The sequence below is a fragment of the Lathamus discolor genome, chromosome 6 (assembly GCF_037157495.1).
Source record: "Lathamus discolor isolate bLatDis1 chromosome 6, bLatDis1.hap1, whole genome shotgun sequence".
Taxonomy (NCBI): domain Eukaryota; kingdom Metazoa; phylum Chordata; class Aves; order Psittaciformes; family Psittacidae; genus Lathamus; species Lathamus discolor.
The window spans coordinates 54,398,181-54,425,303 of record NC_088889.1 but is presented as its reverse complement, the minus strand read 5'-3'; the positions used below and the strand labels follow the sequence as shown (position 1 = coordinate 54,425,303).

Genomic DNA, 27,123 nt, shown 5'->3' with positions numbered 1-27,123 from the left:
AACTGGTGTTCAACACAGATTATCTAATGCACTGGGCAGGGAGAAGGAGGGAAGAAAAGCAAGAAAAATGCAGAGAAAAAGGAAAAGTAAACAGCCTGACAAGCAGCTCCCTCTACTATTAGTCACTCTGGCAGGTACTGATCATCGTGGTTCTTATTCAGTGATTGTTACTGCAGCACTACACCCTGCGTGGGACCCCCAAGCTGGATTGTAGTTCAGTAATCCCGCACCAAGCAGGGGCCTCTCCTGTGCAGCACAGTGCCTGAGTATCTCCCTGCCATTGGGTTGTGTGTGTGACAGTGATGCCAAAAGCTGAATGTGTTTTTGGGAAGCATTCCTTGCAGACATGAGCTGCTAGGTGGTTTCAAAGCACCATACTTGTACACATTTCCTGCGTCTCTGTCAAAATCAGAAAGAGGCAAAAGGGGATGTGAACAGGTTGTGGGAGAACAGAAGAAGAGATGCTATTAGGGAAGTGGAATTTGGGGTGATCATCCCACTGTATTACCAGTACAGATGTGTCACTTGTGCAGCCACAAGTGTAAACCACACCATTTGGTGTAAACCACACCATTGCTGACAAGATAACTTGGGGATTATATATATATGAAAAACAGGTTATTGTACACAGTGACTTCCTGGATTAAAGTGAGCTCTTCTCCCAGGCAAGAAGCTTTTGAGAAACAGTGCATGAATTGTCTTATTTACTCTCCTGTGCTTAGATATTTCCTTTTGTTTTCACAGGCAGATGCTGGCTGGATGCTTTGGAACTTGCCCTGCGTTGCTCCAGCCTCTTCCGGCTCAGTGCCTCCAAGCAGGGAAAAGACGGAGAAATGAACTGCTCGAGTGATTCTGCCCATGCAGGGCTCAACCACCTCTTGCACGCAAGCACTATCTCAGACCAGGAGTTCTTCCAGTAAGATGGGGCTATCACTTTTTAATGCACAGAGAGGTTTTGCATGGCTCACGCTTGGGGATTCCTTTAACTTCAGTATTGTCCTGCCAGAGTCCACTACGGCAACTTGTTTGAAAAAGCATCCTGTATGTTCATCTCCTGAATCCACCACTAATATATGTGTTTGATCATGAGTTTTGTTGTCACCTAATGCTCGAGCACACAAACTGGAAGGAACCTCAGTTGTGCTCTTGTATGTATAAGCAATTTGATTCTGTCCCCTGCTTCGGCCAAAATGCTGTCTGGAAATGCTGGAGTGAAAAAATGGCTTGCCTAAGTGATGACTGCAGAATCTAACTACTAGAATCGACCTGTAGTTATATAGGCACAATCGCTAGCAATGTCTGTCTGTTGGCTAGCACATATGGCTGTGAATCTGATCTATTTTTTCAATAATGTGCTCTCTTTTCTAATAATACTGTGTGATGGTCAGCAGAGTGCACACCCTGCATCCTTAGTTTTATAATTACTTTCTCTTTCTACAGGAATTTTGAATGGTTTCAGATTTCTTCCTTGAGGCATCAGATAAAGTTTTACATGAGGGAAAAAACCCCCGCAGCCTTCTTTGTATTCATATTCCTAGCATTACTGCAGCATTTTGGAAAAACTCTCATCAAAGCTCTGTAAGCATTAAAAAACACCAGGCCTTACATGTTTCTTATAGCTAAATAGGCAACTTAAAAAATCCTCTGCTACACTTGGCCTTGGAGTGGGAACTGGGAGATGTGTCTGTTCCTAGCTCTGCTCATAGGAATTTGACTCTTAGAACTCACAGCAGTGCACCATTGCTTACACAGTTTTTAGGGTAGGAATTCTTGCAGTCTGCAAAGATGATCCCTTGCACAGAGGGACTTCACCTTCAAGTGATTTTCTTAGGCTCTGTTACAACAGCAGAGATCTGAGCCCTCTTCAGAGTGTTGAGGTCTCTCTGGTAACATGGGACCAAAGTGATGGAAGCATTTTGGCCTGCACTTTGATCTCAGAGGCTCTGGTATTCCCAGCACGTGTTTTCCATTCCTGCTGTTTGGTTTTCTAGCTACAGATTGAAGAGCTTTAATGAAGAGCAATGGGAGAAGAGAAGGAAATCTGATGTGTTACCAGGGCATGGGCCCTACTACTTGTGCAAATACTTCTATTGTTCTTGTGCTTCTTCCATAATACTTCACATTCTAATTTCTTCCTGCTGAAGATAGAGTCTCTTAGGACTGTGCTCGCTGTGATACTGAATCTAGGAATGCAGTGGACTTATTTTTCAGCTAATTGGTATGTGTACAGAAGTCCAATACTAAAATTAAAATGGAGCCTGTGGCACTGAGAACATTCAGGCAGACCCATGGCTACTGTAAGGAAGTGCAGAAGATAGAGTTAAAACTGTATTAAAGTATTTATTCAAAATATGATGCGTAAATGACACTTAAACAATGCCTCTTTTTCACCTCTTAGCTGTTCAGCATTAAAGCACTCTTGAATTATGGGGCTCAACAGGAGCACATGTGGCAGAGTTTTCAGGAGGATAGAATACTCACAATTGAAGCCAGATTTTTCTGACAGGCTCAGATTTTAGCTGAGTCTGGTTCAAGCTGGGTGTTCAGCATCTGGTTGTCTGGACAATACACTCTCCTTTCTGTGTCCTGCCACTGGTTTTGATGTGTACCCAGACTTTCCCCAGTGCTTAAAGACCAGGGGAGTTTGATGGCTGTTGGTAGATGAGGATTGGGTTAGGGATCAGCTATGCAATCTGGACATCTGTAAATCGATGGGTCCGGATGGAATGCACCCACGGGTGCTGAGGGAGCTGGCGGAGGTCATTGCTAGGCCACTTTCCATCATCTTTGGTAAGTCGTGGGAAACGGGCGAGGTGCCTGAGGATTGGCGGATGGCAAAGGTCACACCAATCTATAAGAAGGGCAAGAAGGAGGACCCGGGTAATTATAGACCGGTCAGCCTTACCTCCATCCCTGGAAAGGTGATGGAACAACTTATTCTTGACTCCATCACTAGGCATATCAAGGATGAGGGGGTCATTAAGAACAGCCAACATGGTTTTATGAGGGGGAAGTCATGTATGACCAACCTTATAGCCTTCTATGAGGAAGTGACTAGGTGGAGGGATGATGGTAGAGCGGTAGATGTAGTTTTTCTTGATTTCAGTAAGGCATTTGATACTGTCTCCCACAGCATCCTCATAGATAAGCTAAGGAAGTGTGGGCTTGACGATCAAGTAGTGAGGTGGATCGAGAACTGGTTGAAAGGAAGAAGGCAGAGAGTTGTGGTCAATGGCGCAGAATCTAGCTGGAGGTCTGTGACTAGTGGAGTTCCTCAGGGGTCGGCGCTGGGACCGGTGCTGTTTAATATTTTCATCAATGACCTGGATGAGGGAACTGAGTGCACCCTCAGCAAGTTTGCTGATGACACAAAACTGGGAGGAGTGGCTGACACACCAGAGGACTGTGCTGCCATTCAGCGAGACCTGGACAGGCTGGAGAGTTGGGCGGGGAGAAACTTGATGAAATTTAACAAGGGCAAGTGTAGAGTCTTGCATCTGGGGAAGAACAACCCCATGTACCAGTACAGGTTGGGGGTTGACCTGCTGGAAAGTAGCGAAGGGGAAAGGGACCTGGGGGTCCTGGTGGATAGGAGGATGACCATGAGCCAGCAATGTGCTCTTGTGGCCAAGAAGGCAAATGGCATCTTAGGGTGCATTAGAAAGGGAGTGGTTAGTAGGTCAAGAGAGGTTCTCCTCCCCCTCTACTCAGCCTTGGTGAGGCCGCATCTGGAATATTGCGTCCAGTTCTGGGCCCCTCTGTTCAAGAAGGACAGGGAATTGCTTGAAGGAGTCCAGCGCAGAGCCACAAAGATGATTAAGGGAGTGGAGCATCTCCCTTATGAGGAGAGGCTGAGGGAGCTGGGTCTCTTTAGCTTGGAGAAGAGGAGACTGAGGGGTGACCTCATCAATGTTTACAAATATGTGAAGGGTAGGTGTCAGGATGATGGAGCTAGGCTTTTTTCAGTGATATCCAGTGATAGGACAAGGGGCAATGGGTGTAAACTGGAGCATAGGAGGTTCCACGTTAACATCAGGAAGAACTTCTTTACTGTAAGAGTGACAGAGCACTGGAACAGGTTGCCCAGGGGGGTTGTGGAGTCTCCTACACTGGAGATATTCAAGGCCCGCCTGGACAAGTTCCTGTGTGATGTACTGTAGGTTACCCTGCTCTTGCAGGGGGGTTGGACTAGATGATCTTTTTAGGTCCCTTCCAACCCTTGGGATTCTGTGATTCTGTGATTCTGTGGGATAGGGGAACAACTTGCTGTCATCCTGATAGAATGAAGAACATTTAGACAAGGGAAAATGCAAACCCAAAACTGTACAAATGCTCAGCAAGGCATTTTTGCATCACCACCGACAGTGGCTTTCTCATAGGGATTCAATAATTCTAATTAAATGCCTTCCCTATAGGGAATCTTACCAATTAAATTGACATGTTGTTGTTAGGGGCCAGTTAATTACATTTAACTCTATCTTCAAATTAGCCAAACTACTCTGTCAAGAAAAGAAAAAGAAAAGGGAGATGATGCGTATTATAGGGAGAACAAAACTCAAGGGAGTTGGCAAAGTCAAATCATCCATTGAGCCAAAGTTGCATTTGTCTGCTGGCTGTTTTGCTCCTTTCCTGCTGGGAAAGAAGTCAAGATTATACAGTGATTTTAAAATCCATGTCTTTAGTAGCATATAAAAATGAGAAGGAGGGAACTGTATGAGTGAATCAAAAACTAAAGTACTGTGTAAATCTATGATTTTAGACAAGAGGCCTTTAAGACACCCAGCACTCTTTAATATGAAATCATATTTCTTGTGGCTTGCATATCTTTTCTCCAGCAACACCAGGAACCTTGCTAGTTAACTTGTTTGACAAGAGCCAAATAGATTTTTTTGCTTTGTGCAGAAGAGCTGTATCAAGGCCAAAGAAGTCCCGGTCACTGACTGAAGTTTCCAGGAATGCCCCTAGAGAATAAAGCACTGGTATAAGACAGCTCCAATATGCTGAAACAGTAAATTAGCTGTGAAAAATGCCAAATTATTCATGTTCATAGTGGAAATCCAGTGCTGACTTTTAGCATAGTCATTCCATCCCAGCTTTTAAAGCCTGGTCCAAAGCTCATTGGAAGCCCCCAGGAAGTATTTACATTGATTTTAGTTCAAGCTCACGGTGTGGCTTTTGTTTTTAGCATATCATACTTATTCAGTGATGATCCTGTTTGGAGGATTATAAAAGCCTGGCTCCACTTCAACATCTCAGATTTGTTGCTCAGAATGAGGAGCATCTGTTTTCCTTTTGGTTCCCTAGAGTGGCACCTTGGCTCTGGATGTGTCTGCTTTGTTTGTGGCTGGTGGGTACTCAGTGCACAGTTGAGTGGGTTTCCATGTTAATTTAATTCCCTCTTGAACTAAATCTGAAATCCTTAAAAAATAATGGGGGGAGCAGAAGAAACTAAGAAAGAGCCATTTGCTCCACTGAAACTTCAGCTATTTCCCAAAGGTGAGGGAGGTGATACTGAATAACACTTGCTTTTCTTACAAATGGGAAATAGAAACAAGTGCTACTTCTCAGCCATGAACCATAAGCTTTGTAATGAACTGTTCTTTCAAGCTTTTCTGTCCCATGGAGAAAACTTTCACTAGGTCAGGGAGCATAGGAATCACAAACACTCATATTTAGCTGATCACTGAAAAATTAAGAAATAAATTAGCTATTTAAATGATCAGCAACTAGTAACTTCCTGGACTTACCATTCAGGAATTATCTGTGCTGAGGAATCATGGGATGATCTCTCTAAATAGCTCTCTCCTCACCTTTTTTCTCCTTTATTATATGAATTTCATGCATGTGTTATCATCTGTGCTTCCAGTGTATTTGGTTATCAGTCATTGTACTTGCTGGTTGCTAAAAAGTAGCATCCTGGCACTAGAACAATGAAGACACATGGTAGCAAATTATTAGTGCTAGAGTATAGTGGTCATTAATGGTCTGATTTATGATCTTAGTTCTATCTTGCAGTAAAACTCTAAATTAAAAAAATCCTGTAGTTTATATATACATACACAGACATTTATGCATACGTACGCATATATATGCACAAATTGAGTTAAAAGAAAGATTTTCTAAAGCCACAGCAAGCTGTAGACAACACTTTCAGAAGAACTCTAGAAACTGAGTTTCTGCAGAAACCGAGCTGTGACTGTCACAGTGTGGCTTGCTTGGCGTGTTAAAAATCATGAGCTTATTTCAGTGCATAGTTGGAAGTTGAGACCTTCTGAAAAGCTGGTGCCAGTTTTGCGTTCTGACTCATCTGATGTTTTTTTAAATCTGGCTGTAACTAGCAATGTCTAACTATAATTCAGTGAAAAAAATAAAATAAAAGGGGGGGGGGTGCAGGGTGTGTGTGCTGGGTGCAGGAACAAGGTCAAAATTGAAACATGCCCAAAATGGCCTCAGAAAAGGCCCATCACGGCGAGGCTTCAAGCTTCACAGAACATTCCCATGTACTGAGAAGAGAAATCCTGCATTGAGGGGGAAATGGACTACAGGAAGCAGTAACACTCTTCAAGATCCAGGTCCTGTTTAGATCCCCTGGAACTCCTTGCATAGCTGGAAATTTTTTCTTAACTGTTCTATCCGAGAGCAATTTTGCATGAGGACTTGGGTGAGGAATTTTCAGAGAAGGGCCAAGCTGAGAAGGTCAGCAGCCGAAACCTAGGCTAGGCCATGAAAGAGGTAATGTGTGTGCAAAGACATGTATGAATGGGGAAAACTGAAGCTCATGCTAAATATCACTTGGTAAAACAGGCACTTAGTGAATACTTTTCAGCATCTGACCTCTGGCCCATCTAATCATGTTTGCCATCTGCCAAACCCATCTGTTTTATCAAATGGAGATTCTATAGGCCACTTGAAAGAGAAATCTTGGCTTTCTTCTCATTCTCTAAAGCCTGGATCACTGGGCATGAAGCTTGCTATACCTTCCACACTTTCCTTTGGATGCTGTTATAATCTGGGTACTCTTCTGATGTGTAACTGTCGAGTCCGTGCTTTCAACTCAGGTCCTCCCAACAGCATTATCTAGGGAAAGCACATTCCCCGGGTTAGTTCATGTCTGTGTCTGTGTGAAAATACTTGATTATATTGATTTTTAAATTCCCTTTTTTTAGTTCAGGGCTGACTTAAATCTGTTGAAACAAAGTAGCAATAGTACTGGGAAAAAATTGTACCCTAAAATGTCAGAATTTTCCCATATGCTACAATCCACTGATTTGCTTTGGTAAAGGGAAAAGATCTCTTGTGGTTGGCACTTCAGTTCTCTAATCAGTAGTGTACAGCTGTTAGTGTGTGCTCTGTATCTCTCTGGTATGTAGGCTCCAATCCAGAGCCAGTGGCAATTCTGCATAAGGGTCAAGTGGAGCTGTGTGGCACATTTTGTGAAGTGCAGTTTGGAGGGAAAAATTTTGATGGAAAATATCTTGCTGTTTGCATGATAAAAACCATGCTATTCAGGAAATCAATGTCTTATACTCTCCTGGGAGGCACTCCCTATTTTTAGGGGTGTTTTTACCTTCTCTAAAAGGCCTTAGTAATCTGGCTTTGTAGATCAAACTGAACCAAGCAATGAATTGTGTGTTGCAGTTTGAATGAATCAGCCCTGGAGAACCACCACCATTTGGAAAATGATGCTTTTTCGGACAAGTCTGAGAGAGATAACGTAGAAGAGTCAGAGAATGAAATGCATGAGAATAGCCGGAAGACAAATGAAAGCGAGAGCGATCAATCAGAAATCCATGGAGAGGTCTCTCTGGGAAGGAAAGGGACGACTTATATTGAACAGATCTATGAGGAATTTGGGGAGGTAAGAATAAAAAAAAAAGTATTTTTATCATTGCCTCTTTCTGTTAAAATGTCTCTGTTCATAGTATTTGAGTATTTGTCATTCAGACTTTTAGGTGCTTGGCAGTCAAGAACCAGCTTTGTGAGTTCCAGTGTTTTTACAGATAAAGCAGTGCACAGCTTTCTGCTAAATTATGTTGAATAATCATGTGCTCTAATAATTATGCATTATGAACAGCAGCTCTGCTACTGTGCTTTGGCATGTTTCCAGCATCAGTGATTGCTTTAACCAGTTATTGCATTAAAGAGCCACACAGCATTGGCACAGTGCTTCGTGGAGCCAGCGGGAGGGAGAATTATTATTCTGGGCATGTGTGCTAGCCAATTAGGATGCTCAGTCCTTGCATGATATAGAATATGGTACATCCCTTTTTTTTTTATTATGCAGGGAACATCCTTTTTTTGTGTCATAATGGAGCATTTGAGCCACTTGATTTCTAAATGACAGTTTCTTGTAGGAAGGCCATTTCTCATATCATTTAACAGCAGGAGGTGACATTTCTGTTCCACATAAGAGCCTTTGTTAGCTGAATGCTACTGTGACCTCTGAGGAAGGCAGCAGTACAGAGCTGGGGGGACCCAAATGTGTTGGGTGAGAATCAGTCTGAACAATCAGCGGAGGAGCTCTGCTGCAGTGCTGGGAGGACTGAGCACTCCCTTGCATATTGCTTTGAACAAGTAAGCTGAAGTCTTGCTGGTGCTTCAAAGAAAACCATTTTGCTGGAAAGCTGTTTCTTTTTAAGAATCATAGAATCATTTAGGTTGGAAAAGACCCTTAAGATCATTGATTCCAACTGTAAACCCAACACTGCCAAGTCCACCACTGGACTGTGTTCCTAATTGCCATGTCTACACAGCTTTTAAATACCTCCAGGGATGGTGACACAGCACTTCACTGGGCAGCCTAATTGCGTGCTTGACAACCCTTTCAATGAAGAAATTTTTCTTAATACCCCATCTAAACCTCTCCTGCCACAACTTGAGGCTGTTTCCTGTCACCTTATTGTTAGGGGGGAGAAAAGAGACTGACACTGCCTTGCTATATCCTCCTTTCAGGTAGCTGTAGAAAGTGATAAGGTCTCCTGTCAGCCTCTTTTTTCCAGACTGAACAACCCCAGTTCCCTCAGCTGCTCTTCATAAGACTTGTGCTCTAGACCCTTTCCTCTTTCAGTGTTTTCCTGAAAGTGCAAAACTAATATTGAGGAAACAAATATAGTTAAATATATCCTCATTACACTCTGTGTTTCACTGACAATAGAACACTGAGGTTGATTAGGTGTCCCATGCAGATTATATTACTGCTGTTTGTTTCTCTACAGACTTCTTGTAACAGGACAACCTACATGAGAGACTACAAAAGATTGTCTCTGCCATACCACCTCGCAGAGGTGCAGGAAGAGTTGAGTTTTGTCTCCTCCTTTCGAAAGCCCAACCACCCCCAAGAACAGCAGTCTGTAGTCTGGAGATGCCAGTCCAGGTAGCATATGTTTGCTGCCATTTCAGATGTCATGTGTGAGGTGCAAGCTCCTGTTGCAGAAATTGTACTTGTAAATGGAACTGTTGCCTACAGAGACAAAAAAAACCCAACCAACCAACCAACCAACCAACCAACCAACCAACCAACCAAAATCCTCCTCTTTTTTGTATCTCTCCCCTCAAATCCCATCCCAGACAAACAGAAAATGGTAACTGGGTCCAAGCAGGATTTTGAATACAGCTGAACAACTAACAGCAGCAAAATAAAGGCAAACTTTATTTCTATCAGCTGCTTATTATGAAATGGCCTTTTGCCACATGACACACTTGTCCTAGAAGCATTGGCAGGGCACGCTGAAACTTTGGTGTTTGAGCCTTACTGGCAGCACTGATGTGTGTATGTGGGTGTGTTAGTGAGAGATCTCTGTAGTTTTACATTAAAAAAATGTGGTACAAACCAAAAGGAAAAGACTACATTTCTTCTGTACAGTGACACTTTGTGTAGCATAAAATAAGGCTAACCATAATGTGGCTGCTCAGACAGAGGTAACATCCAGTGCGGTCTTTCAAAAAGAGCTGCCATGTTGCCTTGGCCATTAGGTGTTATATTAGATTTCTGTTGTTGGCCCACGAGATGAGGCTATCATCAGCTGGGACACACAGATAGGATTTGTTGTTGAGTCTTATGTCACTGGTGACAATAACATAAAGAAAAGTAGATTGTATGCAATGACATACTTTACTGTCAGCAATGGGCAGAGATGTATCAAGGTAAACACATGCCAACTAATAACAGCTATTAACTAATAACTGAAGTTGATTTTCAGTTTAAGAGGATCAACTGTTTTCTTAAACTGAAGCTGCTGCCCCTCAGTCTGTGTCTGCAGCTCAGATTTGACAGGATGAAGGGCACAGATGCAGACTATCACTGTTAAATTTTCAGGTTCACTTTGAAAGTTCATTTTAAAGGTGTGCACGTACTATGTGCCTCTGTATGTGGTTGAGACGTGCATTCTTATGCATCTGATGTTCCAGTTTTGCCTTGTTTGCAGTAGGAATGTGAAGGCAGAGACAGGTGTCAGAAGGACCTTGAGATTGTGAAAGTTGGTCTAGAATATAAAAAAGACACCTCCTTTAGTAGGTAGAGTGATAACCAAAAATGCCTTCTGTTTTCACATTTCCAAGCTTTTAGAACTAGCAAGTTATAAAAAGGGTTATTGAGGGTGACATATTGAGGGGAAAGCAAACCAGAAATCACTTGAAGTTGTTCTCATCCTCCTGGACCTTCTTCTCCTTCCCTTTTCATCCATCCCTTCTGCAGTGATTCTGTCTGTGAGACACTCTGTACAGCAATTTCACCATGGCATTAATTAATATTACAAATACAGGCAGACTTGAGAACCTGTATAAATAATGGAAGTTATAATAGACCCATATGTATTGTAAGCCCTATCTGAACCTGTGTTATTACATTCTTCAACAGTTTACATTTCCTCTTGGAGTTTCAAGCTGTGTGCTGCACCAGCCTGCCACAAGAAGAATAGTATGATAATGGAAGAACAATGCAATGGAAATAGTTTGTTGTTCCTCAAATTTGAAATTCCCCTCAGCCTGCAAGCTGGACTCAGTGTGTTCCTGCATGACTAGTAAAAAGGCTGATTGAGAGCCAAAAAGGTGGTGCTGGGAATGCTCAGGTGGTGAAAATGAGTGTTTAATGATTTATACCATCTGCAAATATAATGGGGTTATGCTGCGTGTCCTCTCCCAAACCAAAGTCCATTCCAGAAGTGGATCTGTGCCCTTTTGCTCATATATCTTCTCTAAAACCAGTAGAAAGCTTAAGTATTCTCTTTCACTGTTAAATTATGATTCCTAGAATGCATTAAAATGCATTCTTGTCTGAAAATTTAGTTTCATTTTCTTTCTCCAGTGGCCTGAAAGGCCCATTCCCCCATGTTATACATTATATAGTCCCACCGCATCCATAGGAACTACAGACTTATCGCTGAAACCCAACAGAATCCCTGGCATTTTTTACTGTTACCTGCACTTTTGCTCAGCTTTGTGAGGTGCTGCAGTTTTGTACATGTCACAGGCCTTTACTTGCTCGTATGCTACCAGTTTGTCTCATTTAGAACTTTGAGGACTGCTTCTGTTCTTTGTTGATTACTCATTTATCCCCTAAATTTTTCTGCACATATAATGATAAATCTTAGTCTCTCATTTGCTGAGAATGGGTCTGAGGGGAGGTTTCTGTATGCATCCCACCAGGCCACAGGGATGCTGTAACAGCCTTAGGCGTGTACACACCTCCTGAGGGACTGCAGTGCAGACTCCTCTTTGTTAATGTTGGTCCAGGTGTGTGGAGCCAATAGGTCAGGAAAGAACATAGTGGAGGTGTGCTCCCTGCCTTGTGCCAGCTCTTACAGAGGCCCAAGGCTTTCTCTGCCTCTCACTTGAGTCCTTTGGAGATTCCCTTCTCCTAGGACAGAGCTGAAATTCTTTGCAGTAGAGTAGCTGAGCATCCACCCTTGTACCAGGGCCTATGCCTGGGTGAGCTTGGATTCCACAGATACCTGTACCTACAAGAAGTGGTTTTCCTGTTTTCTGCCCTGAACTTCCCTTTTCCTATTGTAGACAGGTGAATCATCTCAAACAGAAACCGTCTCTGAGGAGAACAAGAGTCTGATGTGGATCCTGCTGAAGCAGCTGAGGCCTGGCATGGACCTGTCACGGGTGGTGCTGCCCACCTTCATCCTGGAGCCACGCTCGTTCCTTAACAAACTCTCTGATTACTACTACCATGCTGACCTGCTTTCCCAGTAAGCAGCATGGAGTGTGCCCAACATGGACATTTTTCTTCTATTTGTGAATATGTGTTACAGTGTTAGCTTGGTGCTGGCCGCAGCGCATTTGTCTGCTTGAAAGGCTCCCAAATAATACCTACGTCACTGGATTCAGTGTAAATCAAGCCAAGCACCAGCTGCAGTGACCTTTTAAAGATAGACTGCTGCCAAGTAAGGGGCAATGAAAATGGTTAAACTGTGGACAAAACTACCTTTGCACATGCACATGTTTGCCAGCATTGGCTGGAACTGATTGGAATTCAGTTCATGCCTTTGATCATCTTGTGACAGAGCTGTGCCACCTTCTGGTTGACTGGTGTACAGAGGATAATAGGACAGAGCAAACAGAATTGTTGAGCACTTCTGCCCCCAAAGCACTATAATCATGTTGGTTGATAAACAAATAAGAAACATCTTTTAACACTATTGATGAGTGAACCTGCTGGGAGCAGCAGTGTAGAAAATAGGAAATGTTATGCTTGCAGATAGGAAGGACCAGCCTTCTCAATGAATATTTGGGTATTGCACACACTGGTTCTTTATTTTAAAACCAGTGTGTGCAACTTTCAAATAGCAGCACTGGTTGCTCATATTTGTTCTACTGCCTCTGGGTAATTGTAGAATGGTGGTATTTTCAACCTTTGTTTGTGGCATTTGTAACATCTGAAGTTAAGGAAATTGTTCTCCTCAGTGCTAAGAACCAAGACAGTCTCAAGAGGTCTGGAGATTTTGTTAAAGCTCTTTGTGGTAGGGATGATCCTTCTAAGTGGATTTTGCAAGGTTAATTTTCAAATCTGACTTGATGATTGGAAATGTTCATTTCTGAATGTTTACTAATGGAATGGTTGTTTACGTTTACTTCCCACGTTATCTTTGAGTAGGGAGGGGTTGGATGAGATGACCTTGAGGAGTCCCTTCCAACCTAAATTATTGTACGAAATCTCGAAGTACTGAAAAAGACCATGTAGCAAGCATGTCACCTTTAAAGATCTTCTAAGGAAAAGGGAAACAAAGAAAAAGAAAAACAGAATTGTCTTTGATTTTGGTGGCATAAGTGTTGTTTTTATGACTCACAATGTACTATTGGCTGTAATTAAATGCTAGTGTGAGTAGCAGTTCCACATTAACATACATGAATGTCCCATCAAACCTGATGCACTCCAGAAATTTTGTCAGGCTTTTGGCAAGAGCGCACAGCAAGGGGTGCTACTTTTAAAGCTGGCAGATACCTTTTCTGGCAGCAGCACAGAACTTACTTCCCTTTAGTACGGGGAAATACTACTGCAATTAATGTTATTATACCAGTATGAAATGAATGTGATGTGTGACCAATATAAGGAACATTTTATGTTCTGTCCTACAGGGCTGTCCTCGAAGATGATCCATACAGTCGAATGAAGCAAGTTTTGAGGTGGTATCTGTCTGGCTTCTATAAGAAGCCAAAGGTAAAAAAATGAATCAAGTTGGGGTTGTAAAAGACATTGATGTCTTCTGCTATGGCTGTGTATTTCTTTATTGCCTCTCCTTTGACACTTCACCTCTCCTGTTGTTCAGAGGACTTTTACCATTACTTTTAATACTGAAGTTACATTTGGTTTCAGAGTAGATGCTGAGTGCAAAATAGTGTTGATCAAAGGCTCTGACCTTTGCACTGGACAGTTACAAGGGAAAAGTAGTCATCAATAAGTAACATGTTCTCAGATGCTAGATTTTTCCCTTTGATCAAAGCACATTCCTTTCTTTTTTTCAGGCCTATTAGTACCATAGTGCCATGTTTCTGCATTATTACTTCTGCTACCATATGCAGCAGGTGCACAGCAAAGTTTGATCATCTTGTAAAGCTTTGGTCAGAGAGTATTGAAGATCGATTTGGTGCAAATAGCAGATGAATCCATGGCTCAGATTAAAATATTAGATAAAGAGGATATATATAAATGGTTCTTCAGTTTTTATTCTTGTGATTGATTTAGCTTAAAACATCAGGGGAAAAAAATAATTACGCTGTTTTGTTACTGTCTCTGTAGAGGCATTTGTAGCAGGTTTTGTTTGCTTTGTTTTTCAGGGAATAAAAAAGCCATACAACCCTATTCTGGGAGAGACGTTTCGCTGCTGTTGGTTTCACCCTCAGACGAACAGTCATACATTTTACATAGCAGAACAGGTAAATTGCTTTATTTGGATGCTCAGGTGTTGCAAACAGCAGCCTGCTTGTACGCCTATGCATAGGAACACGCTCCCCATCTCGCCTAGGAGAGGAACTTCGAGTTTTGTGTAAGCATCCAGAGTGGGACATCGGGTAAACCAGCTGCTAATAATTTTTCTTTTTAGATTGACAGATTTCATGCAAGCTTTGGTGGGCACTCAAGATTGTAAAAACAAGTCTCCCCTATATAACATTAGCCTCTTCAATAAAGACCTTTTCCATTGGATTCTGCCCTGCTTTTCTTATTTTTAATAAAACATGGTTTGTGTTGCCTCTGTCAAAAGTGGCATAAAACACATAACCAGATCCTACCTTCCTTTATTGCTAAACATTTTATAATGATTTTAATAGGAATGAATTAAGGGCTTATCTCTATGTCTTAGGGGATAAATGAAGGGCAAAGCTCACAAGTAACCTGGCCTGACAAAATTTAGTTTGAGATTTACAGTGTTAATAAAGGGATCTGAGGACCATCTGGACTTTGGTATAGGGACTCCCTGTTTCACATGCATTTTTTTCCTATTTAATCAGAGGATTTTTATTTTGCCTTATTTTATTTCAGCCACAGCATCCATTTTATTGAAGTTATTCAAATCCTGCCAAAACATTCTGCACTGTCATTTATTGTGTTGAAAATCTGACAGTGTTCCTGTTGGCCTAAAGTGATCTCAAATGCATGAGGACAAGAAAATATGGGACAGGGAAGAAAGTTTGCTTATATAATGTTCTCATATATAATGGTCTCACATATAATATTCCTTCTTTACCATTGAGGTTAATGGTATGGCTTAGAGGACTCTGGTCAGTCCTGTGTCCTCTGTCTTGCACTTTGCCTAGGGCGTGTGTAACACTGCGTGAAGCAATGTATGCACCTACTGCTCTGCTTAGCCTGTAAAGACTGCTGTAAATGACCTGTGTCTATTTTTCTTCTAGGTCTCCCATCATCCACCAGTATCAGCTTTTCATGTCAGCAATAGGAAGGACGGATTCTGCATAACTGGCAGCATTCTAGCTAGGTCCAAGTTTTACGGTAAGGCATTAAGCCTAGGCATCTTCCGAGTAGTATCATGGCATTGGTTTTGGTTTGTCTTTCAATCACTCCTTAGTGTGCTGGGAGTTAAGAACAAAGAAACGCGTAAGAGATCAACCACCGTAATTGCTTGTCTTGGCTCTTCTGGTTTTACCCTATTTCTGCCATTTCAGCAGATCACACTGATGTTAAATAAATAAATAAATTGGATGAAAAAAACAAATAGCTTTAAAAACCTGGTTTTCAGAAAGCAAATGTTCCTGAAAATGTATGGGCAATTGGTTGTCAGACTGTTCTGCATATGCTCATGGATGAGTCATTTTATAGCTATCTGATGATCCAACTGACTTTTGCAAGCGTCTCTGTATAAATACAACAATTTGTCTAGCTCCCAGATTTCTGACAGTTGAACCCTAGAGCTTCAAAATATCCTGGAATCTCCTAATCTCAATGGTGACAACACAGCTGCAGGCCATGAAACGGTATTGCTATTTGAAATAGATTTTTTGTTTAGACAAACACCTCTTCTGTACTATCCTCTGGTAAATGTATTTGCTGAAACACTTGTAAATTGTCATTGCTGTCCTGGCAATTTTATTTGCTATATGGGATTGTTGTGGTGCAATATACAATCAGAAAAGCTGTGAGCACAAAGGGACCTGAAAAACTTCTATGCACTGGAATTGCTATATGCATCCCACTAATGACTTATTTAATCTATTAGCCTTTCTGCAGTAGGGGTTAAATGCCAGAACAAATATGAGCCATGCAGCAGAGAGTTTCTTAGAACTGCCTGCCTCCAACAGTAAATGATTTGCAGGGTCCTGAAGAATTAGCATTTCATATCTGTTCTTTCATCACCTACATTTAAAAGGAAATGTTTATCTAAAGTAGGATGGGTGACTAAGTGAAAAATGCATTTTTTAATAGATATGTAATTGTTCTTTTAAATTCTAGGTAACTCACTTTCTGCACTGTTGGATGGGAAAGCAAAGCTTATGTTTCTAAACAGGGGAGAAGATTATATAATTACTATGCCATATGCCCACTGTAAAGGTAAGTTATGAGTGTTCAAACACAAAGCAAACAGAAAGAATAACATAATGGTATCTTATTGACTAACATTGCACTGACTCTCTTCTTCCCTCTCAAATACTGGGCACTACAGAGACTGGTAATTCCAGGGAGCAGTTGCTCCACACGAGTCATAGCGCTCAGAAGACTGGTGATCCTCACTGAAGTCTTTCTGATTTGTCTGCACAGAGCTGAGGACAGAATTAGGCCCATCTAAGTTGGTTTTAACACTATGTAGAAACACAAATATACTGCGTATATGCACTGCAGATAAAGTAAAGGTGGAAAGAATATGAGGATGTTTTCGACCTTTTGATACAAAGGTTTTCTAACGTTAACACTGAAATTGTTTCATATATTTTTTGGCCTTTTGAGAGTAAAGGAAATTCCTGTCTTCTCTTCTGATTTCTTTATTACTCTAATAATGATATTCCTCAGTGTATGAGCTGCCTCAGTGAGGATGAATTACCATGCAGCTTTGCTCTATTGAGCTGAGCGTGCACTGAGACTAGAGAGTGGCTGTGATTCACTGCTGTAACTTTGCCTATCTCCTTAGGAAGTTGAGTGGTGATGGCATTTCAACCACAGTGATAAAATCACTCCCTGAGCACTTTGATCCAGTTTCAGTTTTTGAGTAGTTTTTATTTTGGCATGTTGACCTCTAAGTTAATACTTGTGGAGGTGCTAACTAACTGAAAACAGTGGCTTCTGTAAATCACTCCCTCTGTGAACTAGTCCTGTGCACAAATCTTTTTCTTGCCATTTTTTTTTGTACCGGAAATAACTGTTTGAGAAGATGGTAAGCATATGTAAAAAGGAGTCCCCTACATGACTGCTAGTCTCCCAGGTTCTTCTGAATCCCATTACAACTCCTCCCTGCCACATCCACCTTGTGTGAAGCAACTTGGTCTGTTTAAACACTAGTATAATTGAAGTGGCTGGGCACAACTTTCCTTATTTTTGCTTTCCCACTTTCAGCTTACCACAGATGCATTATCAGCACCTGTGAGTCAAGCTACTTCCTAGCTGGTGTAATAAATGGAGAATATGCACTTGGGGGAGGATTCTTCATGCTTTTAGTAAAGAGACATTTCCTAGAAAAGTTGGTTTCTGTGTTTTCAAAACTTCAATCCAAGTAGGAAATTTCACAGCATGTCAATGAGAGCCACTGTGAGTTGAGAAAACAGATCGCTTACATTAGAGCCTCTCTTACGTCTCATTTTTCCCTGTCAGGACTTTTATATGGTACTATGACAATGGAGCTTGGAGGCAAAGTTACCATCGACTGTGAGAAAACTAACCACAGAGCAGAACTGGAATTCAAGCTAAAGGTAAGAGACATGCTGGCCGCAATTTTGAGTGCATCTCAGGCTTGCCCCTGCACTCCAGGCAAGGTTTGATCATACACATCACTTATGTACCAGCAATGTACGGATGCACCATGGCGTGGCGTACCAGACAGGAGGCATCATCTTGTAGTCATTTTTGCCTAGCACAACTGATTAGAACCCCAGAAGCCCAAGTTTTACAGGACTTCTTCACTACCAGCCAGCTGACTACTGGCCAAACTCTGTTCTGAATGTTTGGCAATGACAGCGTGGCTTGTGTTTAGGAAGATGCAATTATTTTTGCTTGCAAAATATGAACCACTTTGAGGAAACTTAGGATGTGGTTCTTCATCATAGCTCTCCAATAGCCATAGCACACATACTCTTACCTTGCAGGTAAAGAACTGTACCTTGCGTTTCTCAAGACTACAGCACCTTGCCTTGATGATGGGGCAAAAGCCCATTTTCAGGCAGTTAATTTTATGTGGCTATCACACTGACAAGCTACACTGTGATTGCCTTGTACTGACTTGATCAAGAAGTTGTTCCCTCCCCTAGAATACCTGATGATGTAAATCTATGGTATGCAGATAAAATGGAGACATCTTTAAGCATTCCTTTAGTTCTATGTATTAAAATTTGGGTGGAAGAGTGATGACCTGTAACTTTTATTGTACCGTTAACTTGCTTTTTAAGGAGCATCCATTTCTTTTCTGTTCCAACAAATAATTCCTTGCCTGGGCATAAAATAAAAGATGGAAGAACTGAGAATGTGCAGGACTTGAAAGCTGCAGCCTTAGCCAACATAAATGTGAGAGAATACTGGAGTTAGGGGAGTGTTTCTCAGACTTTTGTCTGTTTTACTGTGTTTTGCTGAGGGCAATAATAATTTTCTGGTTTTATTTACCCTTACAAAGTGAACTGTTGCCTCATGTACATTCCTTGACATTTGCATATACTTGTCTTTAAAGCCTGTTCTTCCCATAGACTTGATGTATTGTGTTGGGGCCAATGGATTATTTTACTGACTTCAGTCACTGTCATCCCAAACCTACAAAACACTTTAGGGCTTAAAATGCAGACCCTTCTTTTCTGGCTTGAAAACAATACACTTAGTCCCAGCATGACCTAGAAAGGTCCCTGTTGGCTTAGTTATATGCATGGCTTTGGATAGGTCTTAGACACCTTTTTTTAGTAGAAATGTGAGAAGTTAAAGGTAAACCTCATAACTTTGTTATTCATTTGGCTATGTACCCGTTCTCAGCTGGATTGGATACTTTGATCCTTGAGATACTCATTTTTTTTTCCATGTGTGTGTTGGGAAATTTGGGTTTATATTGTTATTAAAAAAAAAAAAGGTTCCTCTGCACAAACATTATTGGAAAGTAACTGCTAAAATGTCTGAAAAAATGTTGTGTGGTCTGAATGGAAGAGCTGGTCACTCTATCACTGCTGTTTCCTGTGTTTGGCAGGAGGAGGTGAGGGGAATTTTCTATTGTTCTGGGAATCTTTTCCCTGACTCTGGAAATACCCGTTTTGGTTTTTTGTTTGCTGCTGACAAGCTTCTTCACACTGGAACCTTCACACAGATGCAGCCATCAGCAGTGCCACACTGCTGTTGCTTTTCCATAAGCAGGAGATGTCACCAACTGCATTAGTGCTCATCATTTTCTTTGCCTGCAAGTATAAGGGTGCAAACTGTAGTGTGATTGAGACAATGAGAAGGGCTTGCCCACATAACACTTATCCCGATGTCTAGCTGACAATAAGTATATCTGCAATGAAAGCAAGATCTTGCAGCGCTGAATGTTAATGCATCCGAAGGCTTTTCTCTCTTCCTGCAGCTCCTACAGTGATTTTGACATTGTAAACAAAAGGAGGAGGGTACAATGCTAGACAGTCAAAATCCATGTTAGGATTCCTTCTGCCTTTTACCACAAATACTGGAAATCAAGCAGGTTGCACTTTCCTCCCCTCCTGCTGCATCACTGTGTTTGGCTTCCTTCTATTTGTCACTAGACTGATCATATTTTCTATTTCTATTCTCCCCTGACAGCCCTTCTTCGGTGGCAGCGCGAGCATTAATCAAATCTCTGGGAAGATTAAATCAGGAGAAGAAGTGTTAGCAAGTCTCAATGGACACTGGGTAACATACAATGATCAAAGTTGCTGGCAGCTCAAGTGTGTGTGGCAGCAGGGTGTGTGTGAGGGCTGGCAGCCCCTGGCAGGCTCCCTGCATGGGAGCTGCAGATGGCCGGTGTCATACCTCTTCCTGACATCCCCAGGGACTGTGGGAGAGCAGAGCTTTCCGGCCACACCTCTCAAGCTCATTTATATTTTAAAAGTCCCAGTCACTTGGAACACTAGTAACACTTGCACTCCTAGAGCCTGGGCCAAACCTGGGAATGGTGAGGAGGGTTTCCATCAGAGCCAGTGGCTCTGTATTTAGGGTCTCAGACTCAGGACAAGCTCTGATGGCAGGAGACATAGTGTGTCTTGTGTGTGACTGTGAAAATCATAAGGCTTCCTTTTGCCTTGATGCATTCAGTACTTCCACAGCTACAGCAGTATCAGGGAGGAACTTCACATGGTTTTAAATGGATTATTTTCACACCAAACCTTAATGATAGAAGACAGTTATTCTTCTGTTCATGAAGTAAAGGACAGAGTGAGGGTCCATCTGTATGGGCAGCTCAGATCAGTCAGCGGAGCAGCTAGTACCTTTGCACACCAAGCATCCACAAGTGAATTACTCAAAAACATCCTTAAGCTGAAATCCAGCAAGAATAAAGTGGCATAATGAAAAATCTGCTCTAGAGTTTTGGTTGGGAACTCCTGGTAACCCAGGCAAAAGCAGTGAGCCCTGGCTTTGGGCTGGACACTTCAGTATTTACCTCAGCTACATTTAGACATCTACATCTTCATTATAGTTGACCTGTGCTCCCTTTCCAGTCCATAGAGGTTGCCACTTCTGAGACAAGATTTGTCTCATCCTGAAGAAGGTATTTAAAGTAGGTCAGGTGAAATGTGCCTGGAGAAAGCCCTTTCTACAACAAGGTCCTAACCATAGTGTAGCCTTTGGTACTGAACTCCTCCCCAAAGATAATCTTTCTTTTTACATAAAAAGCTAATGACCATTTTGAAATTTGGAGACTTGCCTTTTCTAGGCATATACAAGGAGACTTGTTCCTTGTGCCTGGGTAGCTTTTCCATTCTGAGGTCACTTTCCTGCAGCATAAGCCTTGGCATTTCTGAGTTATGCTGGGCTGTTGAGTACCTTGTCTGTGGTGGGTCTTGTGAACAGCATCCACAAGAGCACGTAATTGAGTGGCTCCCCTGGGGCACTGAGCCACAGGGCTGCGTGCTGCTCAGCTTCCAGTCTGCTTTGTTTGGGTTTTATCAGCCTGAAAGTAATTTATTCCTCCCTTGTTCTTTGCGCTGGTTGTTTGTGGTGCACAAAATTAGAATGATGTATAAAAGAAGTTAAATGGCCTTGCAAGGATGGCTCCATAAGCTGCTGTCTGCAGTTGTATGCTGTGGGTAGAATAGTTGCTCTGCAGCAGCAGTGGTAGGGATGTTTTTTTGTTCTTCTCCTTCTCCCCACTGAGAAAACTGGTCTGGTTACCTGAGCTCTGCAGGCTTTTCTCTGTCCCATCCGGTTTCCTGACAGCTGATGTGTGACCTGAGAGAATTTCCTGACAAAAACGCTCACATCTGAAAGGCTAATTCTCTGCCTCAGGACCTGAAAACCCACCTGAATAACAAAGGAAAGCAAATCCCTATGATTCTCAGCCCCAGGACCAAAGCAGCAGCTGAAGGCTTTTATATATGCCCCTTAGAGATGCACACAGTGAAGTTTGGTAATGCCTGTCTGGTGCCTCCTATCCATAGCTGGGGTCTCTTGGGAACCTGAGATCTGTCCTGGAACTGGCACCTTTGGACATGGCAGAGGAAGTTCCTAGGAAGACTTTGAGGAGGGATGAGAGTCCCTTAGGTTTGAAGGAGTTTCACAGCTGAAGATGTGGGAAGTGGACTTTGAGACATGCATCAGGGACTGTGGCAGGGGAAGTAATGCAGCAGCTGGGATGCAAAGAAATTAGGCAGCAACAGGTAAAGCCAATAGCCATGACCTAAATAAGGTTTGCCTGATACTCATACCATGTCCAGGCAGCTGAATGGCACCAGTTGCACATGCTGTTTCAGCAGCTGTAATCGCCTCGTTCATTCCACTCACAGTCAGCACTGTGCTGTTCACTATATGCTCTGTAAACTACTTGGTCTTGCTCTGCGGCATTTCTGCCTCTGTGAGCAAGGCTGGGAAGCAGCGTAGTTGAGCAGGGACACAGCAATATTGTCTAGCCAACCTCACACCAGAAAAGTGCTGCTGAATAGTTGGTCACCAAATAAACTAGCAAGGAGTAAGGACAAAAGACCCCTGGGTGTTTTGAAGTGCTAAATGAAATTCAGGAGCAATAATAGAAAAACCTCGCTAAACTGAAAATAAAAAAAGAAGAAAAAATAATGTGAAAGAGCATCTTGGCTTTAGCTCTCCTTTCTAGAGAGGATGGTATTTCAGTAGGCTCTGCATGAAATTTCACCATTGAGGAATAGAAGATAGACTAGAAAAGGAGCTAGGGGTCTTGTTCATATGTGCTGGCTGGTGCCTGGGAGGAACAGTGGGGAAAGAAGAGCATCTTAGGACTTCTTTGGGTACCCTTGTCTGGGGACAAGAATAACAGAAGGGACCATGTCCCTTTCTAATTCTCTTCTGATTAATTCATCTAGTGTTTACAGGAATGCCTTGCCTCATTCATTTTAGAAACTTCCAGGAAGTGTTCAGTCAAATATAATGGGGTAGAGGAGGATAGAAACCTTCTAAAGCAAGCCCTGTCCCTGATCATCATCAGGAAGCAGCTTCCATTTGTCAGGATTATTTTCTGCTGTGTGTTTCTGATTGTCATTAACATTTTCACTTAATTTTCCTTCTCAGGATGGGGAAGTGCATATAAATGAGTTGAAAAACGGGAATGTGGAAACGTTCTGGAACCCAACTAGTGAAGTACGAAGGCAGAGACTGAAGCGCCATATTGTGCTGTTTGAGGAGCAGACTGACTTTGAGTCAGAGAGGTAAGGAGCTCTAAGAACATCTTGCTGCCGCTTCCCTGCTGGAAGTGGGGCTCTGATCAGAAGGTTCCAGTTCCTCAGCACAGTCCTGGAAGGACAGAGACCTGCTTTGCCTGCACATATTAACCAGCCATTTACTTCTTTTTTCTCCAGTTTATTAACTCAGGGGTATTTCCATGAAGTATATCTCTGAAATAACCAAGGAGCTGGGCTGAGAAATAGTGGAGGCTACATTTTATCTTCTAAAATAACAAGTCTCCCTGGACTCCAGAGATCACAAACAGAATCTTTCTAACTGCTGGAACACTTTATGGAAGGGCAAGATGTCCATCTGAGGTTGAATGTCTTGTTAAGAAGGGTTGTTTCAACCACAAGTTCCCAAACTAGATGCAGGAATCATGTGGAAAGCCCCGGCATGAGCAGAGCAGTAGTTTGAACTACATAACAGGATTTTAGGAGAGAATGTAAATTAAATTAATGTAATTAAAAATATATTTAACCCTGACACATAATCTCAGATGAGATCTCCAATGAAGTCTGCACCAGGTTTTTTAGGGTAATCTAGATTAACTATAAATATAGTCCTGGCACAATACTTAGGAAATGGAAGGAATGACTGCATGATGCAGTGAGTGTCCCCAGGCCAATTCTTGAGCAAGAACAGCTAGAGCAACTTCATATGTCACTGGCTTCAGTCCTGCCATCTCACTGATATGGTTAGCGAGTTCCAGCTAACATCCCAAGCAGTTTGCTGCCTGGCTCTGCATTACATTGACCACTTCTCTGTGGGCATCTAGTTTTGGTGTTGCATTAAATCACGCTAAGAAGATTCCCCTTTATATGGTTATAGAAAGGGATTGCACGAAAATAAAAACACAGGAACATTTAGTTTGTTCTGGCCAGCAGTGGACATTATGGGCAATAAAGTCTGTAACTTATAGTCATGCAGTTGCCACAGAGCAGAGCAGGCTGCAGCATGTGTCTCTATTAATCTTCTAAGAAGATTCTTTTAAAGGAGATGAGAAACCTTGGTCTTCTGGACAGAGAATCTCCATTTCTCTATTTACCACAGTACTGCCAGAGCCGAATCCCTCTGCCACAGCAGAGATCAGTAATGATACATGCATTCAGGGGAAGGAGGGAAATGGAAAATATCTAGACACCCCTAACAGACATTCCATCAAGCTCCTTATTACGCTGACGGTTGCATGAATAAATTACCATCTAATCCAAGTTATGTTCCGTCTGAATTGCTTAGTCTGCCCTGAAGTGCTGAAAAGCACCTATCTTCACAAGAACTGAAGAGTCTCTGATGCTCATACCATTATGCGGCTCACCACGGAGGGTCTCCTTGTCTGACACATGCAGATCTTGATGGAGTAATTTGCCCTTGTCAAATGATTTTGTGCATGTCCCTCTAAGGTTCTTAGAAATAGAAGACTTGCTCTTTACTCAACCTCATTCCTTAGGACTGTCTTTTTACACTATCACTGTATTTTTTCAGGCTGTTATTTTCACTCCTCCCTCCCCCACCCCCATCACTTTGACTTTAGACTGAGTTTCCTGCCTTTGTTTCTATGAGAAGAGATCCATACACAGGAAAATAGGAGTGGCTTGTCAGAAAGGACAGGAAACTGTTCCTCTGTCTTTAGGTAATTATTCAAGAGACTGCTTTTTTTGGAAGTGTTGTGTTAACACATGATGATAGAAATATAATGAAATCATTGGTATCCTTTTGAAGTTAAGAGTTTCACAGCAAGCTCCAAATTAAATGGAGTAATTTGTTCGTTTTCTAAATGGAGGACTGATGTTTTGTGGAGCTGGGAATACTGGAACAGCCTTGATCTCCAGTGCCTATTCTAACTGCTAAACCACTGGGTAATGTTTTGGGAGGGCTAGCTGCTAATCTCAGAAGTACTTCCAGTCTGAAATGAAGATTAGAATGCTCTGATTAGAGGAATTGTGTAGAGGCCTATCACAGCTCAGCTACAGTAAAAAAAAAGTGATGGTTTTTCTCTTGTAAAAACTAGATCCTCTCCTCTAGGCAGAGGCTTAGTGAGACACCATGTAAACAGATCGTGTACCTTTTGGCAGCTGAAAACAAGTGCTAGCAAAGGCCTGTGTTCCTGCTTGCAGTTTGTGAGCCCAAGTACATCTCCAATTCTTGCAGACTGCATTAGCTTTCTACAGACCTGGTTGCTAACCCAGTACAGAAGTACAACATTGCATGTGCAGCTGCAAGCCGTGCACATGAATTTGTTTTCCAGTGCTTCTAAGCTTCAAATACAAAGCCTGTGTTTCAAGGGTAGATATTAATACAAAGTCTCCAAAACATTAATGATTGAAAGGGCAAGGAAGATCACAAACTCTCCATTATAGATCAGTCACTTCTGAACAGGCCACTGACCTCAATGAATTGAGTATAACTATCTTAGACAGCACTGAAGATTTTAATGAACATTGTAGGTGATGTTTTCTAAGGGAAACTTCCCCTGTTCTTCAGCAGATCATTGTATACAGCATTCAGTGTTGCCATTCTTATAACGTTCCTTTAATTTACAGTTCCTGGAGTATCAATAGACCAGAAAAGCGCCAACTCTAAGGTTAGAGCTGCCAGAATGCACTGTTGGTTTTAAGGTGTTTTAACTTGCTTCCCTGTTTATTCCTAGGCTTTGGCAGCACGTTACCAGTGCAATAAACAAAGGTGATCAAAACAGAGCAACGCAAGAAAAATTTGTGCTAGAAGAGGAGCAGAGGAATGCTGCCCGGGAGCGGAGAGAGAATGGCACAGAATGGAAACCGCTGCTCTTCCAGCATGACACCACGACTAATGAATGGCACTACAAATATGAGGAGTGAGTGGTGGAGTGGGGGTTGAGAACAGGCCTCACTTCTTGAGTTCCGGGGGGTGCAAAGCAAGGTTACAGACCTGCAATTCCAGTCATGTCGTTCCCCAGACTATGCCCTGGTTTGCTCTTTCTGAGTTCTATGTCACTATTAGGGTACATATTCCTGATACTAATTGGGAATAGTTGGAAATGAGGGCTTGGCAATGGAAAATCTGCTATGCCATTGGTAGAAATCCCTATTGCTGCAATCAAGCGTGAAATCATTTTGCAGAGATTTTCTGCACTGTACAAGCAGATCTGACAACTGTCTCTCCTCCTCTGGCAAGAAGAGTGAGGCCTCTGGGGGCTGAACCTCCCTCATTTATTGCTAGGAACTGTGAATGTAAGGGGAAGTATCTGTTAGTCCTCACATTACATCTGTGGAAACTCTGGCTACTGTCAAAGATGGGTGCCTGCCCTGATGCATGCCGAGTTAGTGTATCACTCATAACACACCTGGTATGGGATTCTTGCTTTTCTGATGTTTTTTTTCCTTTGGTCTCTAAAGTTTAAGACCTTGGGATCCTTTGAACGACATTGCCCAATTTGAGAAGAATGGAATACTTCAGACAATGGAAAGACAGTTATCGACAAGAATGCCAAACCACAAAACAACATGCATAAACAATCAAATTACACGGCACAAGGTAAAAAGCCTGGCTTAGGGAATAGAATATTCTTTATGATTGTTTGGATACACAGCCTTTTTTTCTGCAGCATTTTCATGTAAGCACAGCATAGGCTGAAAGGTTTAATTTGGGATAATATAGCTTATGACTCTAGACCTGCAATATTATACTATTTTTAACTCCAAATCATTACAATTCTTGGTTGATGTATCCTATCCATTTTGGCATTTTTCTTCCACCCATGTTAGTGACAGTGACTCATACTGGGTTTTGCACATGACTGAGCTGAACTTCACTGTTCAGTGTTTCCAAAGCAGAAAACTTCCCATAGCAAGGGTGTGAGCAATGTTTTGGAGTACATAGCTGAGATCCTGCAACTTCATTTTTGGTCTTTGCTATCTGCATTTATCATTTTCTCTTAGACAAGACAAGAAACCTCTCCATATCCTTTCCCTTAAACAGGGATTAAACATTGCATTAATGAACAATGCGTGTTCATTAAACATTGCATTAATCTTTGGAGTAACGTATGTCATTCATGAAGCACTTCGTAAATGCAGAACTGCATAGCCCATATTACACTGAAGAACTCATATCTTACTGTGTACATAGTCTTTTATTTTATAATA

The 27,123-nt window shown here is 42.0% G+C and overlaps 1 protein-coding gene across 7 annotated transcripts in view; it reads left to right on the top strand.

Annotated features, from left to right (window-relative positions):
- The window catches only part of OSBPL5 (oxysterol binding protein like 5), a 179,705-nt gene that overhangs the window by 148,887 nt on the left and 3,695 nt on the right, over positions 1–27,123 (top strand). For all 7 annotated transcript variants that reach the window (XM_065682813.1, XM_065682811.1, XM_065682810.1 and 4 more), the window contains 12 exons: positions 745–916; positions 7,639–7,858; positions 12,010–12,194; positions 13,582–13,663; positions 14,281–14,379; positions 15,355–15,451; positions 16,409–16,507; positions 17,759–17,856; positions 19,910–19,999; positions 22,844–22,980; positions 25,647–25,832; positions 26,374–26,512. In XM_065682813.1, the coding sequence (XP_065538885.1) occupies positions 745–916; positions 7,639–7,858; positions 12,010–12,194; positions 13,582–13,663; positions 14,281–14,379; positions 15,355–15,451; positions 16,409–16,507; positions 17,759–17,856; positions 19,910–19,999; positions 22,844–22,980; positions 25,647–25,832; positions 26,374–26,512 (1,604 nt within the window). The remainder of the gene's footprint in view (positions 1–744; positions 917–7,638; positions 7,859–12,009; positions 12,195–13,581; positions 13,664–14,280; positions 14,380–15,354; positions 15,452–16,408; positions 16,508–17,758; positions 17,857–19,909; positions 20,000–22,843; positions 22,981–25,646; positions 25,833–26,373; positions 26,513–27,123) is intronic.